General features: G+C 59.1%; 1 protein-coding gene across 2 annotated transcripts; it reads right to left on the reverse strand.

Moving 5' to 3' along the window:
- Window positions 1-797: 797 nt before the first annotated feature.
- Window positions 798-14,041, reverse strand: ITM2C (integral membrane protein 2C). Of its 2 annotated transcripts, XM_087819521.1 has the most exons (6): window positions 13,870-14,034; window positions 6,196-6,336; window positions 4,122-4,310; window positions 2,990-3,100; window positions 2,428-2,578; window positions 1,825-1,964 (listed from the first exon to the last, which is right to left on the reverse strand). In XM_087819521.1, exons 1-6 carry the CDS (start codon window positions 13,999-14,001, stop codon window positions 1,873-1,875), a joined length of 816 nt encoding a protein of 271 aa, XP_087675647.1. In that variant the 5' UTR covers window positions 14,002-14,034; the 3' UTR covers window positions 1,825-1,872. The 2 variants fall into 2 exon arrangements, with proteins under 2 accessions (XP_087675645.1, XP_087675647.1); XM_087819519.1 differs by lacking the exon at window positions 2,428-2,578 and having other exon boundaries at window positions 798-1,964; window positions 13,870-14,041.
- Between the last annotated feature and the right edge of the window lie 3,052 nt (window positions 14,042-17,093).

The following is a 17,093-nucleotide window of genomic DNA, read 5'->3' on the forward strand; positions in this document are numbered from 1 at the left end:
AAAGGAGAGGGGGAGAGAGAGCCACAAACATCAATCAGTTGCCTCCCATATGCACCCCAACTGAGGATCGAACCCAAAACCCAGGCGTGTGCCCTGACCAGGAATTGAACTGTGACCTCCTGGTGCGTGAATCGACACAACCACTGAGCCACGCCAGCCGACCCTCCTCTTTTGTGATTGCATTGCATTTAGATTTATGTCTTTGCAAGATTTAGAACAAGGTGCGTCTGAGTCTTTTATGTCCCTCACAGGATTACTGAACCTGTGAAAGGGGCCAAAGGTGTAGGCACCTGTCCTCATGCCCAGGGCAGGACCCAGGTCCCACCTCTGGGCTCACTTGGCAAAGGCTCTGGGCAGCTCTCCCCCTTCCTTCTTGCAGAATGTGGACCTGACCTGTGCCAAACCTCAGATCGGATCCACCAACATGGTTGCTTAATGCCCAGAAATCGTGAAGAACACATCACTGTCATCGTGTTTCAGGACGACGTCATCTTCCAGGGTGATTCATGGGCACTTAAAAGCAGCATAACCTTGGGCAGGCTGTGCAAGCTCTCAGAGCCCTCTCCTCCCTCATCTGTAAACGTGAGTCCGTCTACCTGGCTCATGAGGGGACATCTGTGGTCCTCGGCTGAACCAGGGAGCAGGCCCACCTCTGCAGGGTCAGATGCCAAGGCCTGCTGGCGTCTCCTGCCTGCTGCCCCCCACGCCCCGTCTCCCTGCCCCCAGGTTCACAGCACAGCCCACAAGACCGAGCATCCTGGCCCTGCGCCCACCCCCCCGTCACTTTCAAGTCAAAGTCAGAAGTCAAAGATTTTTATTGTTCTACAGACACTTCTGAAAAGAGATCTAATTGAGAAAATATACAAAGCGGTTAAGAGTTCATCTCCAGGGAGCACCTAAGCCTGCCTGGGGCGTCGAAGCCCTCTCCTCGAGGCTCAGGGCTCCCGTGGTTGCATTTGGAATGATCAGTAAAAACATGCAAAGTGAGGAGGAAAAGGAAAGCGGCGCATCCCCCAGAGCAGAGGGCAACAGGTTCAGAACAAAGAGGAGGCGGGGTGCAGGTGCCAGGGGCTCTCCCTCCCCTCCACAGTCTTCCAAACAGCTCTGAGCTTGGAGGCAGCCAGGAGCCCGCGCCCGCTCAGCGGGACCTACAGCCCATCTCTGGTCAGTGCTGTGCTCAGCCCCACAGCACCCGGGGGGCGGGGGGCATCCTCTGCCCTGCTCCAGCATGGCTGTGGGACCCCACTGTGCTCCAGGGGCCCATGCTAGGGGCCCTGGCTCCTCCCTCTTTGGTTCCACTCAGAGAACGATTGTGCTTGACAAACTCAGCCCCACCCCAAGCTCCAGGCTCCCTCTGGTGGGCCAAAGGCACTGACAGGAGTCCTGGGAGACCCCCCAGGACAGCCACCTTCCCTTGTGCTCTGGGTGGGCACAGTCCCCCATTCTCAGCCCAGACCCAGGAATGGGGACACGGGAGGAAGCGTGCCACCCAAGGAAAAAGCCCTTAGGACTTTTCCCACTGTGCAGACGCTTCGAACCCCACTCCACACCCCTCCCCCACCCTGTCTCCCAGCCCAGGACTCCCACGAGCTCAGCCCCTCCACCCAGTCCTCCCCTGAGGACCCAACTTCAAGATGGTGGTCACAGAAACCATCTTCGGGCGCCCTCTCTGCCCCTCCCTCAGTGGAAGTGGAGGCCTTGAGAGGTACGGATCTGCTACAGGGAGGCGGGCAGGGCCAGGCAGGAATGGGGAGATATGTCACATCTACTGAACGGCATCCAAAGTACAAGCTGAGAGGGGAAGGAGGAAGGCCAGAGAGTGGCAGGAAGAGGAGAGGAGGGGCGGGGGGGGGCAGGAGGGAGGGGAGACCTTCACACCACCCCGCAGATGAGTGTCTCCACCACGAAGGTATTCTCGAAGTGGCGGATGGCGTTGCAGTTCTTGGCTCCACGCTTGTTGATTCCTGCAGGGAACAGAGAAATCCCAGTGAGGCTGGTGTCCTGGCCCAGAACTGGCTGGGCTACAAAAGCCACCAGCCTTAGAGCCTGAGCAGACCTCAGAGCTGGGGGCAGGAGGCCTAGGAAAACAAACCCAGGTTCACCCAGAGGCAGAGCAGTAAAATGCTGAGCTCAGGAGCTGGTGTCAGATGGCCTGGCTCTGCCTCCCTCCTGCTGTATGACTTTAGAGGTATTAATTAACTTCTCTGTGCCTCAGTTTCCTCACCTTTAAAAGGGGCAGCAATAATGATGATGATAACTTATATTCTTTAAGGGCATAGAGTGTAAAATACATGGCATGTAGTAAGTGCTCAATTAACATTAGCTGTTATTGCTGCTGCTATCTGAGCTGTCTGCTGGTCTCCAGCTCTGGGGTCAGGCACTGCTGGGAATGGCGGTGGTTTGGAGCCCAGGGCAGGGGCCACTCACGCCTCCGCGTAGCCCGGCGCCGCAGCCGGTAGGTGTCCTTCCCATTGCACAGGTGGGAGATGAAAGAGCCCAGGGACTCCTTGTCACTGACATGCTCTGTGACCACCATCTCCTCCTGGATGATATACGTCTGGGGCAGGTAGGTCCCTCTCTGCAAAGGGAGTGGCCACAGTGCTGGTCAGTACTCAGGGTTCCCTTCCCGTGGTCTCCACTAGCTCACCGCCCACTCCCCTTGTCACCATCCTTCTACTCACTTGAGCTGTGACTCTCAACGTTGAAATGCACCCCCCCCCCATGCAGAGGCCCCGCAGCTTGGCCTTCTAATTGTGTCCCCAGGAACTTCCTACTGTGCCGAGTACTGCACTGGCCCGAATTCTGCATGTGAGGGAGTCTGATCTCCCACCCTAAGGCCTGATCTCCCGCCTCTCCCTGCTCTGCAGCTGGGGCATGGAGTGGGGTGTGGAATGGGGCACGGGCTGGGGTGCAGAGCCCTGGCCCCAGGCCGGGCCTCCACAGGGAGGGTGAGCAGGGAGGCACAGACACTGCCACGACCGCGGCTCACCTTCACGTTCATGAGCAGCTCCCAGAAGTTTCGAGGGGGAAGCACGATGGTGGTGTTGAGCTCGATGACGTAGCACTTGTCCAGGGAGATGTCATGGTAGGCGGTCAGACCCTGGGAAGAGCGGCTACGTCAGTCCCGTGGAGAGGGCCTGGCCCAGGCGGGGCTACGAGAGGCCAGTAGAGGCGGGAGCCCCACCCCGCCATGGCGATACACCCCTTTCCTGCTCCTCTCCTGGCCTGTGTTTCTAGTAGGTTCCACTCACTAGATGAAAGACACCAAGTGTTAAATGCCTCAGTTGTCACAGGGCTCTCTCGGGTGTCACAGAGCTGAGGTTTAGGGAGCATAGCAATGTCCTGACTGCATTTCGTCAAAGCTGTGAGGTCCACCTCTGTGGGCCCTCAGCAAGAAACGGCCCACCCCGGGGCCTCTTTGTGCTACAGCAAGATATTCTGCAATAAAAAGGGACACTGGCTGGGCTGGTGGTGCTCAGTGGCTGAGTGTCAACCCAAGTACCAAGAGGTCACCGGTTCGATCCCCAGCCAGGGCACATGCCTGGGTTTTGGGCTCGATCCCCAGCAGGGGGTGTGCAGGAGGCAGCCACTGAAGTTGATGTCTCTCTCATTCATGTTTCTCTCTCTCTCTCGCCCTCTCCCTTCCTCTCTCTCTCAAAATCAATACAAACATATTTTAAAAATTTTTTAAAAGGGGGGACACTGGTCTGATCCACAACAGCCGGTGTCTGCAGCTACAAGGTGGCGAGGAGGGAATCGTGGCTGGTTCACTCGGCGACGGCTGTGCTACCGGCACAGGGCGGGCAGATGTAGGTTCGGCTGTTCAAATGGGAAATGATACGTACCTGCTGAGTAGTAATACAAGAGCCAACCCTGTGTTTCGAGTACTCACAACCGTAAACTTACTTTTGCCCCACCCTGTATATAATAAGAGCAACGTCTTTAAATCCTCACAAAGCTAAGCCGTAGATGTGTCTACACACAGCTTAGCACCGGTACAGTCAAAGGGAGGACGAGGGCCAGCAGCCTTCCCTCCGCACCTGCTCTTTCTCACCACCCGTGGTGCGGGGGCAGTGGGCCCCGGGCGCCCTCTCCCGCCCCGCCTGCCCCCGCTGGCCTACCCGCTGGAAGTCGTGGATGATGTCTGCGGGGTCGCCGCCCCCGAACTGGGGCACGGGCACGTTGATGCGCTCGTAGTTGTCTCCCAGGTAAATCTTCACGTCTTCCTCCAGCTCCACCCGGGCGCGGACCTGGGAGGACAGGGAGTCCTCGTAGAAGACGCCACAGTGGAAGAAGTTGTCTCGGGCCAGCTAAGCACGGTGGGGAGAGAGACAGGCTGGTCACACAGCGCCCTCGGCACAGCCACTGCCACCTGCCTAACGACTTCACGCTCCTAAGGCCTGGGGACACAGCACACGTGGGGCTGAGGCCCATTTCACAGATAGAGAAACTGAGAAACGTGGGGAGCTGGGGAGGATGAGCCAGGCCTAATATTTTCTAGGTGGATGACCTCTCTGGGCGTTTCCCCATCTGTAAAATGAGGTGCTCCCCAGGCTTCTTCTGACCTCCAAGTCCATGAGCCTGTGCTTGGGAAGGGGTGGACCAGCATGGGGAGGACCCGAGGGACAGACACTTGAAAAAGAGCCTGGGGTGAGCTAGAGGGTCCTCAGGGGCAGCCACGGGAGCTTGGACTGGGCAAGCTGGGCCGTGGGGGAAGCATGGCCACCAGAGGGCACTCACCCATCTTTCCTGCCCCCTGCTGTGGCGCCCTGAGAGGCAGTCCCTTGTGATTCCAGTTCTACTTCACGTAAGCCCCACCACCTTCCCCAGCGCCCACGCCTCGCGAGAAACCTTGACAAACGCAGCTTCCCTTGAGTGGCCAGCCCAGGTACTCCGTCAATAAGGGAAGGAGGCACTGACACATGACTGAGGCCCAGCGACTGCCCTGGTGGACCAGGAGGCCCACGCGTACTCCTCCGGGGCCCCTCCCCGTGCCCAGACTGCTGCCTAACTAGGCGGAACTCCCCTCCGGTCCCCAAGCAGGCTCCTGGGTGAGTCACCACACACCAATCCCAGGGCCGGGGCACAGACCTGGGGCTGCTCTAGGTGCCCCAGTCCCTGGGAACTGTGGTGGGTGGGGAACCCCAGGCTGTGAGCGGGGGCTGGGAAAAGAGGGGACCCGTCATCAGACTGGGTGCAGGGGAGGGCTGCAGCCACAGCAGAAAAAGGGTGAACAGGAAAGTGAAAACCTAGAATGAGTGGGGAGCAGGCCGGGGGGGAGGGGAGAGAGGACACAAGGGGAAGTCAGCAGCTTCCAAGGGGAAAGTTCCAGGGAACAGAAACTCTTCAGTAATTTCCACTGTGGGAAAACTGGGTGACGGAGGACAGTTAAAGCCCAGCGCTCGAGGTGGGAGGAGGTCGCTTGGGTCATAAATGACTGGCAATTCGCAGCCTTTTGTTCCTCAGAGTCCCCGTTCCTTGTACTTAGGGTTCTTCTTTTGAGTTGCCTTTGATTTAACTACTTTCAGTTCAGGTCCGGGTCCATCACAAGGTCGCCGTGACCATGAGCAGCTCTCCAGGCCCAGCTTCCGCCCAGACTGGCTGCAGGTTCCCAGGGGAAAGATGACAGCAGATAGCTGGGGGTGTGACCGCCTGGGTGTGTGGCCGTGGCCAGGGCCGCTTTACAGGAGGTGGTGGTGAGTCTGTCTATAAACCCACCCTCCACCTTTCTCCTCTCATAACCAACATCCAAACATGGAATGGAATGGAATTCCTCAAGGCGTGACCCATGGCACAGGGTTCGGGCTTGGAGGGATCACAGAGTTCCAATTTCTGCTGGATCTGAGTTTCTGGTGATAATGGCCGGGAGCCAGGCCTGGGGCCCCATCTTCTAGCGCACACAGACCCTGGACAAGTGTCCTTACCCATTTCATTAGACACACCTGAGGTCAACAGGAAACTCCCAGTAGTCGGCCCTGGGGAAGCCCCAGGGAGGCCCCACGGAGGGAGGGAGGCCTTTGGCATAGCCTAGGCACTCCTCCCACCTGGGGCATGCCCAAGCCTTCCTGCGGCCCCCTCCTCACAAACCCCAAGCCCCTGGCTCTCAGCTGCCCACGCCGTCCTCTCCACACTCCCCTCTGCTTCCCTGGACGCTCCCCTTCCTCTGCGACCCGGCCTCCCCCTGCCCGGCCTCACCTGGGCAAGGAAGAAGTATCTGTAGATGTAGACGGAGGCAAACACGAGGCCCATGAGCAGCACGACCATGCCCATCGACAGGTAGCACACGCTGCCCACGGACCCCCCCTTCCTGTGGCGGTGGGAGGGGGGCCGCTCCTCCTGTGGACAGCAGTGCAGGGTCAGCTGGGTGGGGGTCGTGCACCCTGGAATCCCTCCCACCCTGCTGGCCAGGAGGGAGCCTTGGGGTCAGCAGAGGGCAGAATGGGTGTTCGGGATACTCCGAGTGTTATCTGGAAGGAAAGGAAGCCTCGGGCTCTCCCCAGCTCCTCCTGCCACGTACACAGAGACCGAGACCCACCACGAAGCCACAGAATGATACACTGGAGCTCCACGGGCGCATTTGGAACTCCCGTGCCCTGAGTCCCCTTCATGGGACCACAGTATATCCTTTCAAACACAGAAGGGAAGAAACACACACATGGCCATAGTGATTGCACCAGGCCTGGCCATCTGTAGGAAATGGGGTGCTCCAGGCAGTGTGGAGCCAGGGAAGGCTTTTGAGGTGGGGAGTAACAAGATCCACCAGAAGGCTGGTGTCCACAGGGTAGGACAGGAATGGAGGCAGGGAGGAGGGGGCTGTGGCAGGGAGCAGTCACTGAATGCTGGGGACCTGGGCGCCTGGAGGCGCACAGGGTCTGGGCCAGTCTCCTTCCCACCTGGCAGCACCAGGCCTGCAATCCACAGTGCATAGAGCTCAGCCTTCTGGGCAGTGATGGCCTCACATGAGTCCCGGCTGGCAGTGCCAGGCAGGCTGTCAGGAGTGGAGCCTGCAGGGTGAGGTCTGGAGGCTTCCGGAAGCCAGGGTGCTTCTGCCAGGAGGGAAACGTGGCTGTGGCAGCAGCAGCTGCTGCCTTGGAGGCCAGGGCAGGAGGCTCCTGGTAAAACTTGCTTTGGGAGCCAGACCTGGGCTCAGGACAGTAGCTGCAGGGCTGCCAAGGAGCAGCAGGCCAACCCGACCCAACTCTAGGCCACGGGTGTCTGGGAAGGCGGAAGACAGGATGTTATAATCTCAGTAACATGCTTTACCTGGAGCACTGGACGGGGAGCCTGGTGACTCGGGCTCTAACCCGTGTGGCTTTGGTCACCTCTACCTTTACATCTGTCCTCCCTCCCTACGATCCCTGCCCTAGCCCAGGCCCTCCTTCACCCTGCAAGACGCTGTTAAGGCACCAGGTCTGTCTCTGCCTCCAGTGCCCGCCATCCAATCCCTCCTCCATAGTGTCCACCTACAGCCAGGGTGCAGTTAGAGGCCAGTGCCCAGGACTCAGCCCCCCCCCATTCCCACCCTCAAGGAGCTGGGGCGGTGTGTGGGAGGGGCGCAGCCCAGAGCCAGCTCCTCCCAGGGGCCTCTGCCACTAACTGCCTGCCTAGCCCTCTTTGCGCCTTATATCCCTTCCCCTTAGTCCTGGAGCTGGTGGCAGGAGGGTGGGAACATGGTTCAGGTCCAAGTTAACAAGACAGGCCTGTATCTCTTAGCATAGGTCGTCAGTCTGATAGGGATGGAGACTGCTGTGCCCCTCAGGTCCTCTCCCCTGTGGCCCCTGGCTTAGCACACGTGGGGGGGGGCCCCTCAGGGAGCAGAGGGGAGTCCCATCAGAGGGGCTGCTGCCTCCCTGCTTGGGGAGGGCAGAAAAGGCCTGGAGGACCCTCCCCCTCTCTAGGCACATCCATCCCCAGGCCAGCTGGCCCCCAGCCTCAGCAGCCATGCGGTGAGACACAGAAAGCAGAGGTGCCCCTGTTCCCCACCACCCTGGTCTGTGCTCCAGGGAGCTCACCTGGTAGAACCAAGTCAAACCCACTGCCCCTAATGGGCTAGGCCTATCTGCAGGCCTGGGGCCTACCCCCAAAACCTAGCCCTGCTGCGGGGGGGGGGGGTGTGTGTGTGTGTCCTGGGATTGAGCAAGTTTATGAGACCACCCACCTGGCTGTCATCTCCTCAGCACCCTGGGGCTCTAACCAGGGTGACAGCACACTTGATCACTGCTCACATGGCCCTGAGAGACAGCTGCCACCTGGAGGAGGTGGGGGCTACAATGGCTTTGATTTTCCAGTGGGCTCCCAGGAGCAGCACAGGACAGGGTGACCCAAGGGCCAAGCTCTGCTGCCATCTCACTAGGAACAAGATTGGGGGGGGGCAGCTGTCGTGCATGGTCCTAAGGACCCAGAAGGCAGGACAGGTTGACTGTACCAGCTGAGACTCTTGCCCTCTGGACCCATACTTGTATTTAGTGGGATGCAGCTTTGAAAGGGCCTGAGCCCCAGCATGGGGCACACTGCCACTGCCCCTCCCTCCTGTGTTTTGTCCTGAGGGGGCTTTTGTCCGAATTAAAGAAGACAAAGAGCCTCAAAGCCCTCGGTGCTGGTTACAGATTTTTTATCAGCCGAGTGACTTTTACTCCTTAGGCCACCACCGTTCGGCCACCACCACGACAGCTTTGAGGCTGCTGGGGTCAGGCCTAGTCTCCTTGTTCAGGAAACAGAGAAGCCTGTGAAAACTGCTTAAAAAGCAACAGAACAGCCAGTGGGCTACAACCAGCCATAGCCCACAGGCCAGCTCCATGAAGGAAGAACCTGATCAGGTGAGGCCTCCTACCAGCGTTACAGCACCAGCTAGGCCTGGTGTTCTAAGGGGCCAGCACAGCCGCAGAGGGAGGGGAGCGAGGAGGCCAGAGAGGACAGAGGAGGGAGGCGGCTTCCGTGGCCACCGCAGACTGTGAGGGGTGGCTAATGTGCCTGAGGACACAGCCAGGATCCCTGACGCCGCCCTGTGTCCTCACGTCTCTGTAGGGGTCACTGAAGGTTGGGGATCCCCCACCTTCCCTAGATGTGTGGTGGACAAATGGCCCCCTCTCCTGCCTCTACTGACACACCGGGGCTCACACCCTGCTCCCCTTCCCATCCCACACTCCTTCAGCCTGCGGGGCCAAACCCCAGAAGCACCACGGCCGAGCAGCAGCTGGAAGAAAATCAGAACCAGAAACCCTCATGAGGCAGATGGGAAACCACAGATGTCCCTGCTTCCAGGCAAAAGGGCCCCACACAGGAGGGAGGGCCCCCGAATCCTGCCCCAATGCTGCCATTGCTTCCTGAGCCCCGCGCTACACCGTCAGGACCAAGGTTCGAATTCCAAAGCCCTGGCACATTCGCAGGCCCCAGGCACTGCGCACCAGCAGCCGGACGGAGGCCTCTGGGGCGTGCAGTCAGCTGGGCCAGAACCTGGGGCCTCGCCCCTTGGGATCCCTGCCTGCCCAGCGCCAGCTTTGGGAAGCCCCCAAGCCGCTTCATCTGTCAGGCTAGAGACCCAGGAAAACGCAGCCCCCACGTGGAACAGTTACCACAGGCACTTGGGGGCTTCCATTTAGAAAGCAGAAAATATTGCATACTGTTCCCATAGCAACTGGGCCTTCCGAGCGAAGTGCCTGGCTGTGCATTCTTGTGAGGCACGTGAGCCAGACCTGTGGGGATCCAAGAGGGGCCTGGGCCGCTGCCTGCCGGCTTTGCTTGGCCCACAGTGGTGCTCATTAAATGATTTAGCAAAGCCAGGGCCAAAGCAGCCAGGGGGAACCCAGCCAACTGCAGCATTAACTCAGCAGACCCTCACGGCTCCTGGACAGAGCGCTCCAGCTACCTCCCCTCGGTGACAGTGTCGAAATGAACTGTGGGCGGATTAAGCTAGAGTTGCAGGCTGGAGGAGGTGGCTACAAGGGAACCAGAGAGGGAACCAGAGTGCACCCGCCACAGGCCAGGACTGCCAGCTGGCAGGGAGGGTCTCCCCTCCCCTCCCCTCCCCTCCCCGCCCCAGCATCTTGTCTCTTCCTCAGCATCTTTCTTTCCTAGGCCGCAGACCACAGAGACAAGGGCACCGATGTGTGTGTGAGTGTGTGTGTGTGTGTGTGAGAGAGAGAGAGAGAGAGAGAGAGAGAGAGAGAGAGAGAACACCGATGGGGTGTGGGGAGAGCAGGCAAATGCGCTCTGCCCCCTGGGGCACGCAGAGCTGTGCTCAGATGCACAGACATCAGCTGGGTCAAAGCGACAGGGTTCATGACTTGGTCATCACTGAACCTCATTCTGTCGTGGGGTCCAGTGGCACCAGGCGCAGGTGGGTGAGGAGAACGGTGAGGCCCCCAGGACACTCCTCCATAGCCCTCCCACCCCCCACTCCCTGCTCTGCTTGGCTGCTCCGGGTGGATTATCTCTTTGATTCTGCTCCATTCCTGAGTCAAGATGAGGCTCCAAAAAAAGGCTCCAGAGGACGAGAGGAGAGCTGGCTGCTGGAGCTCTTCTGGGGGAGAGAGCGAGGAGAGGCTGCGCTTCTGCCATTTTACCACAAGCATTTTTTTTGTCACTAACAGAAACTCATCCTCCCTGGCACTCTGCGGACAGCCTCGAAACATGCAAGGACAGGCTGAGAGGAACAGAAAAGAGAGAGCAGAAAAGTCTGGTGCTCTGGGAAGTCCCAGGGCAGGCCAGGAACGGGAAAGCCCCAAGTCCCCACACTGCCGCGGGGCAGGCCCAGAGCTGGGCAGCCTGGGCTGCCTTTGAACGAAGGTCCTTTCAGCCCAGCCCTGGGAGCCTGTGGGTACTGGAACACGGGCAGGACTCCAAGCCTGGCCAGATCCGCCCTCCTGGCTGGCAGGGACCCTCCCCCCAGCGCTCCGGGAGACCCAGCTCCCCTTGCCAAGGGCCTGAGGCGGGGGCACAGAAGGTGAAATCTGATTCTCAGGTATGCAGGCTGGGGAGGGAGCAACACAGGGGCCATTAATCAAAGGCAAGAGCCCCAGAAAATGACAGCGCTGAGGAGATGACTGTATTGAACATGCTTCTTTCCTCTTGCAGCCCCCAAGCCGGGTCGAGTGGGGACGTGCCCACACCTGGCCATGTGTGCGTGTGCACCCAGCGAACTGTGGGAGAGGGAGGGGGCTGAGGGTGCAGGGCGGGCCTGGTTCACTTCCACGCACATCTGTCCTAAAGGTGCGGGATTGGGCCCCCATTGCTCCCTCTCACCAATAAGGGGTGACGTGGCCAGAAGGTGCTGAGAAGGGGTGCTTCCCCGCCAGCCGCCCACCAGTGCTGGCTTCTCATTATCTCAGTGGCAAACACCACGAGGGGAGAGTGGGCAGCTGGAGGCCCAGCTGGGCCTCCACCCCCCATCCCTTCTGGGCCCACTGAGGCACTTCCTTCCAGCAGCAGGTCTGGGGACAAAATGCTCCTTGTGTTTTCAGTTTGTGCTCAAATTCAGGGGGAGCCGGCTCTGAGGATGCTGCTGCCCACCTGGCCCCCAGGCCTGCACACAAGTCGACATTTTACTCCAGCGGCCAGAGGGTAGCTCGCCCGCTGATTCACAAGCCGGTCTGTGCATCCAGTGGTCGTTCCCTGGCTTTGGATCTTATTGTTGCATCCAGTTCAGTAACCAGGAAGGGGTCTAGCATCACCCCCAGCCCAGAAGAGACCTTCTAATTAGACTTCCTCTGATCCCCACCAAAGCGGCACAAAACCCAAACGACCTCTCTTGATGAAGTGGCTCCCTGGGCCTCCCCAACGGCCTGCCTGTCCCACCCACCTCTCCTCGGTGCCCTAATAAATGGCTGACACTCTGTCCTGGGCTCTGTGAATGGCTGGCATCTGCTGTGCTCACTGCCCAGGCACTGGGCATGGGAAATGTGCCCACTGGCCAGGGGTGGCCACAAAAGGCTCACGAGAGTGAACCCTTCTCCCATCGCCCCAATCGCGGCATCGCCTTGGCCCTGAGGAGCTATAAAATTTCACTAACAGGCGCATCTGTCCTAAAGGTGTCAGATTGTAATTCTCCTCCTTGACCCCGTCGCCCATTAAGGGGGGGAGGGGACCCTGCCCAACAAGGTCTGCAGAGGGGGCTAGGTCAGCAGGCTCAAGGCCATTACGAACAGCACGGGGAAGGAAGTGGATGTTTCCATTTCACGCTAGGGGAGGTGAAGAGAGGATGCTCGATTCCGGAGCCAGGGGCTGGGTGTCAGTTACTGCCAAGGTGATGCTGGCATCTGCCACCCCGCTTGCCTGACACCATCAGCAAGGTGCTTCCCCAGAATGTGCCAGTCCTGCAAATTCGTGGCCCTTCTGATGGGGTTGGAATCACATCCTCCCGTTGTCTGGCTGGTCCTCCCTGCCGCCCAAATCCTATGGCTCTCAGAGGCAGGGCCCTGCTTCCCAGGCCTCAGCTGGGTGCCAGGCATTTGGGAGAAGGGGCAAGCTCGGGCCTTGGAGCCCCCATCCCTGCACCCCCTGGAGCTGAGCGGAAGGAAGGACAGAGGCAGGAGACGCGCTCCTTGCAGACTAGTAAAGCAGCAGACCAGTCTTCAAATACGGAGTGCCCCTCCCCATGCAGGCATCAGAGGGAGGGCGCTGCTCTGGTGGGGGTCACAGCAACCCCCCAACCCAGCCAAGGCGGTCGGTGATGCAGCCACCAGGCCAGGGCAGTGGGCGCCCCAGGCTCGAGCATCCACACTCGGGCGCTTGCTCAGGTTGTGACGCCCATGTCTCAGGCCCCTCTGCAGTCTCCTCTTCCAAGGCAAGGGAATTTCCCTGCCCCCCAGCCCCCAGACAAACCCCGGGGTGTGTGTGTGGATCACCCATAAACTTGGAGAGGCCTTGGCGCCGGGGAGAGTCCTCGGAAGCCAGCCTCAGTCAGAGGCAGGGAGAGACAAAGACTTTTCTTCGAAGTCCAGTCTCGACCGGGGCGGGGAAGGGGGGGCTTAGTGCGCCCCAAGATCGCCGTGGGCAACGCTGCGTCGACACTTTTGCCCCGACACTGGAAAGCCTGGGGGGACCAGCTCCCCCTCCCATCGCCTCCCCGCCCGCGCCACAGGTCGGGTCCCCTGGGCCCCCCCGCGTCGGGCCGCACGGCGCCCCAGCCCCCGGCGGGAAGGCGCGCTCGCCCCGCGCCTTAGGGGTCCGGGCGCCGGGACGCGGGGGGCGGGGCGCACCGAGGCCCGCCCCCCGCGCTGGGTGGAGGGGGCAGCCGGGGCGGGAGCCGGAGGGGAAGGAGGAGGGGTCGGGGTGCCGGGGCGCCCAGCCTCGCACCCCCCGAGGCGCGCCGGGCAGGGCGGCGCGTTCCCACGTCGTCCTGCGCCCCTCGGGGTCCCGCCACTTGGGTGCAGAGGCGCAGCGCGGCCCCTGACCCCGGCCGCCCCCGCTTGGCACGAAATCAGGGGCCCCTCGCCCCTCTCCCCTCGCGGGCATCAGTCCCCCCCGTCCCCCGCCCATCACCACCCGCCGCGCTACTTTGGAGAAACGACGCTCAACCTTCCTCCCATCCCCCACCCGGGACCCGACTCCCGGCCCCTCCCCCCGGGTTGGAGCCGGCCGCAAACACCCCGCGAGCGACGCCCCCCGAACTTCTTCCCCCGCCCCCTCCCCCCGGCTGGGTACCAGGCTCCCAGCGCCCCTACGCCTTGGGGAGGGGCCTTGAGCCCTCTCCCACCGCGACCAGCCGCCCGGCCCCCTCCCCACCTCGGACTCAGACAGTCGGCGGCCGCCCTAGCTCGGGACGCGGCCCCCTCCGCACGTCGGGAGGAGCGACCACTCCCGGCCCCGGGCCCCGATGCGCCCCGGCAGCCCCCGGCCCCCGCCCCGGCCCCTCGCCCCGGCCCCTCTCACCCGAGGCGGCGTCAGCAGGATCTCCGCGGCCGGGCCGGGCGCCGGGGCGGAGGCCGAGGCCGAGGCCGAAGCCTTGTCGGCCTTGTCGCCCTTGACGCCGGCCACGGCGGGCTGGAAGCTGATCTTCACCATGGCTGCAGCTCCGCCGCCCGGCCTCTGGCGCGCAACCGTCGCTGGGCGCTCCGCAGGCACCGGAAGTCTGGGCGCAGCTCGCGCGTCTCTCCGCCGCCGCCGGCGCTCCCGCCCCCGCCCCCAGGGGCCTCCCCCGCGCGCCCGCGCCCCCCGCCCGCCCGCTGGGTGCGCAGTGACCCCTGCCGGGCGTGCTGCTCCGACCTGGGAAGGACTGAGTGAGGGTCGCTCACTCCATCCACCCACCCACCCATCCACCCATCCTCCATCCATCCACCCACCCACCCATCCACCCATCCATCCTCCATCCATCCACCCACACGCCCACCCATCCACCCATCCTCCATCCATCCATCCTCCATCCACCCATCCTCCATCCATCCATCCATCCACCCACCCACCCACCCATCCACCCATCCATCCACCCACCCACCCACCCATCCATCCTCCATCCATCCATCCTCCATCCATCCATCCATCCATCCACCCACCCATCCATCCTCCATCCATCCACCCACCCACCGATCCATCCTCCATCCATCCATCCATCCACCCATCCACCCATCCACCCACCCTCCATCCATCCATCCATCCATCCTCCATCCACCCACCCACCCATCCATCCATCCTCCATCCATCCACCCATCCATCCACCCACCCATCCATCCATCCTCCATCCATGCATCCATCCATCATCCATCCATCCATCCATCCATCCATCCATCCATCCATCCATCATCCATCCACCCACCCACCCACCCATCCATTCATCATCCATCCATCCATCCTCCATCCATCCATCCATCCTCCATCCATCCACCCACCCATCCATTCATCATCCATCCTCCATCCATCCATCCATCCATCCACCCACCCATCCATCCATCATCCACCCACCCATCCACCCATCCTTCCATCATCCATCCATCCATCCATCCATCCATCCATCCATCCATCCATCCATCATCTATCCATCATCCATCCATCCACTTTCAGAACTGCTGCTCTGACCAAGGCTCAAGAATCCAGTCCATGCATTCTAAGATACACAGTTTTTCATATGTTAACATCTCTGAAATCAAGATTTTTTTACCATTAAAATTGGCCGTGATTTTTCTTTCTTATACCTAGAGCAATGGTGTGTCTTACAACACAGTCTTAGAGCCGACGGAATGCAGTAGAGACAGTCAAAACCCACCGGGCTTCTGGAGTCAGCATGAAGTTAACATCACACACTGAGTTTTGTGGGTTCGGGTAAGAAGGATAGCAGAGTGAACTTGGGGGTTGGGAGCAGCAGCCTAGGCTCCATGGAAGATGCGAGATCTAGGCAGGAGCTGGAAAGATGGTCAGGGTGTGGGTGGGTGACAGGGACAGAGAGGCATACCGAGTCGGGGAAGAGTGAGCTGGGCTGGGTGCCCTTGCCCAGCATTTCAGCCACTGCCAGCCCTGTAATCCTCTTTGCCCTTCTGTCCTTTCCTCTCCCCCAAGGGATCCTTTCATGTCCCCCAAGTGACTGAGCTCCTTCTGCCCACCTCCCTGGTCCCAGGGCCTGCTCAGGCAGTGCTGGGGAAGGAGACACCATCATGCCCTTTGAGAGGTTTTGTTTTTTTTAAAACCTCACTGGAAGACATGTTTTTAATTGATTTTTAGAGAGAGGAAGGGAGGGAGAGACACACACACACACACATACACATCAGTGTGAGAGAGAAACGTCAATTGGTTGCCTCTCGAACGTGCCCCAACTGAGGAATCAAACCTGAGTATGTGTCCTGACCAGAAACCGAACTCGAGACCTTTCGGTGTATGGGGCGATGCTCCAACCAACTGAGCCGCCTGGCCAGGGCCCATCATGCCCTTTGGAGCCACCGTGCCACCTCCCCTTCTGGCCCTCGGTGCTGCTGGGCAGTCCCACAGCAGCCTATTCAAGTGATGTCCCTCAGAGCTAAGCAACGGATGGGTGCGGCTTTGTTCTCAAAGTTATTCTCAAAGTGAGGACCTTGACCAGCAGCACCTGGGAACCTGTTAGAAAGGCAAACAGCTCACTCACGCTCCCACCGCCTCTTCCTGTCCTCTCCAGACGGCCCTCTCCTCTCCCCTCCTCTTCTTGGCTATTGCAAATAATGCTGCAATGGCCATGGGAGTGCACATGTCTTTTCATTCTGATTTCATTTCCTTTGGCTATAGTACACCCAGTGGTTGGACTGCTGGATCATACAGTAGTTCCATTTTTAATTTTTTTAGGAACTCCTATACCGTTTTCCATAATGGCCCTACCTGATAAGTATATTGAAGAGGTAGCTCCTCTGAAAAACCAGTAGAAAGACACAAATCTCTGTAAAAATCTAATTTAAAAATAAGATAGAAATATTAATATGAGAAAGGAGATATAACTACAGATAAGGTGGATGTTACAAATTATAATGTATTACATACAATCATATCTAATAAATAGGACTATTCCAAAGAGGGCGATTTTATGGAAGAGTTTAACTGGTCAGACTGGACTCAAGGAGTAGAAAATCAAAATGCCCTGTAATCAAGGAAACTACTGAAAAAATTCTCCAGCAATTATCACAAAAAATGGCTCTGAGTAGCCAGACCATTTAACTGCATGGTTCTTTCAGACTAAAGGGACAGCTAGTTCTGTTGGTACTCAATTAATTTCAGGCATAGATTATATATTCTGACACAAAAATCTGACAAGTAGAAGAGAGACACATAATTTTAGTTGTGAATAGAGAGAGAGAAACCCGGTGGTACACTACAAGAACAGCCAAGAGCCATCAAGTAGAACCTCTGAGAACAAAGACGGATTTCAGGTTTGAAAATCTATTGCGAGAGAAATTGCCTTGTAAAATCATGCTTAAAGGTAACAGCTATTCAAACCCGAGAAGCATAAAGAAAACTATTTCGACAAAACCCACAACAACCATTGTTAATACTTCGTTATTTTTCCTCTAGTATTTTTTACTCTATATATGAATGTGTGTGTGTGTTGTGTGTGTGTGTTTTACTAAACTGGAATGAGAGAGACAGAGATAAAGAGAGGGAGGGGGGTGGAGAGAGAGAGAGAGTATATTTCCAGCTAGGGGTGA

The sequence above is a fragment of the Miniopterus natalensis genome, chromosome 8, assembly GCF_054644295.1.
Source record: "Miniopterus natalensis isolate mMinNat1 chromosome 8, mMinNat1.hap1, whole genome shotgun sequence".
In the NCBI taxonomy this organism is placed as follows: Eukaryota; Metazoa; Chordata; class Mammalia; order Chiroptera; family Miniopteridae; genus Miniopterus; species Miniopterus natalensis.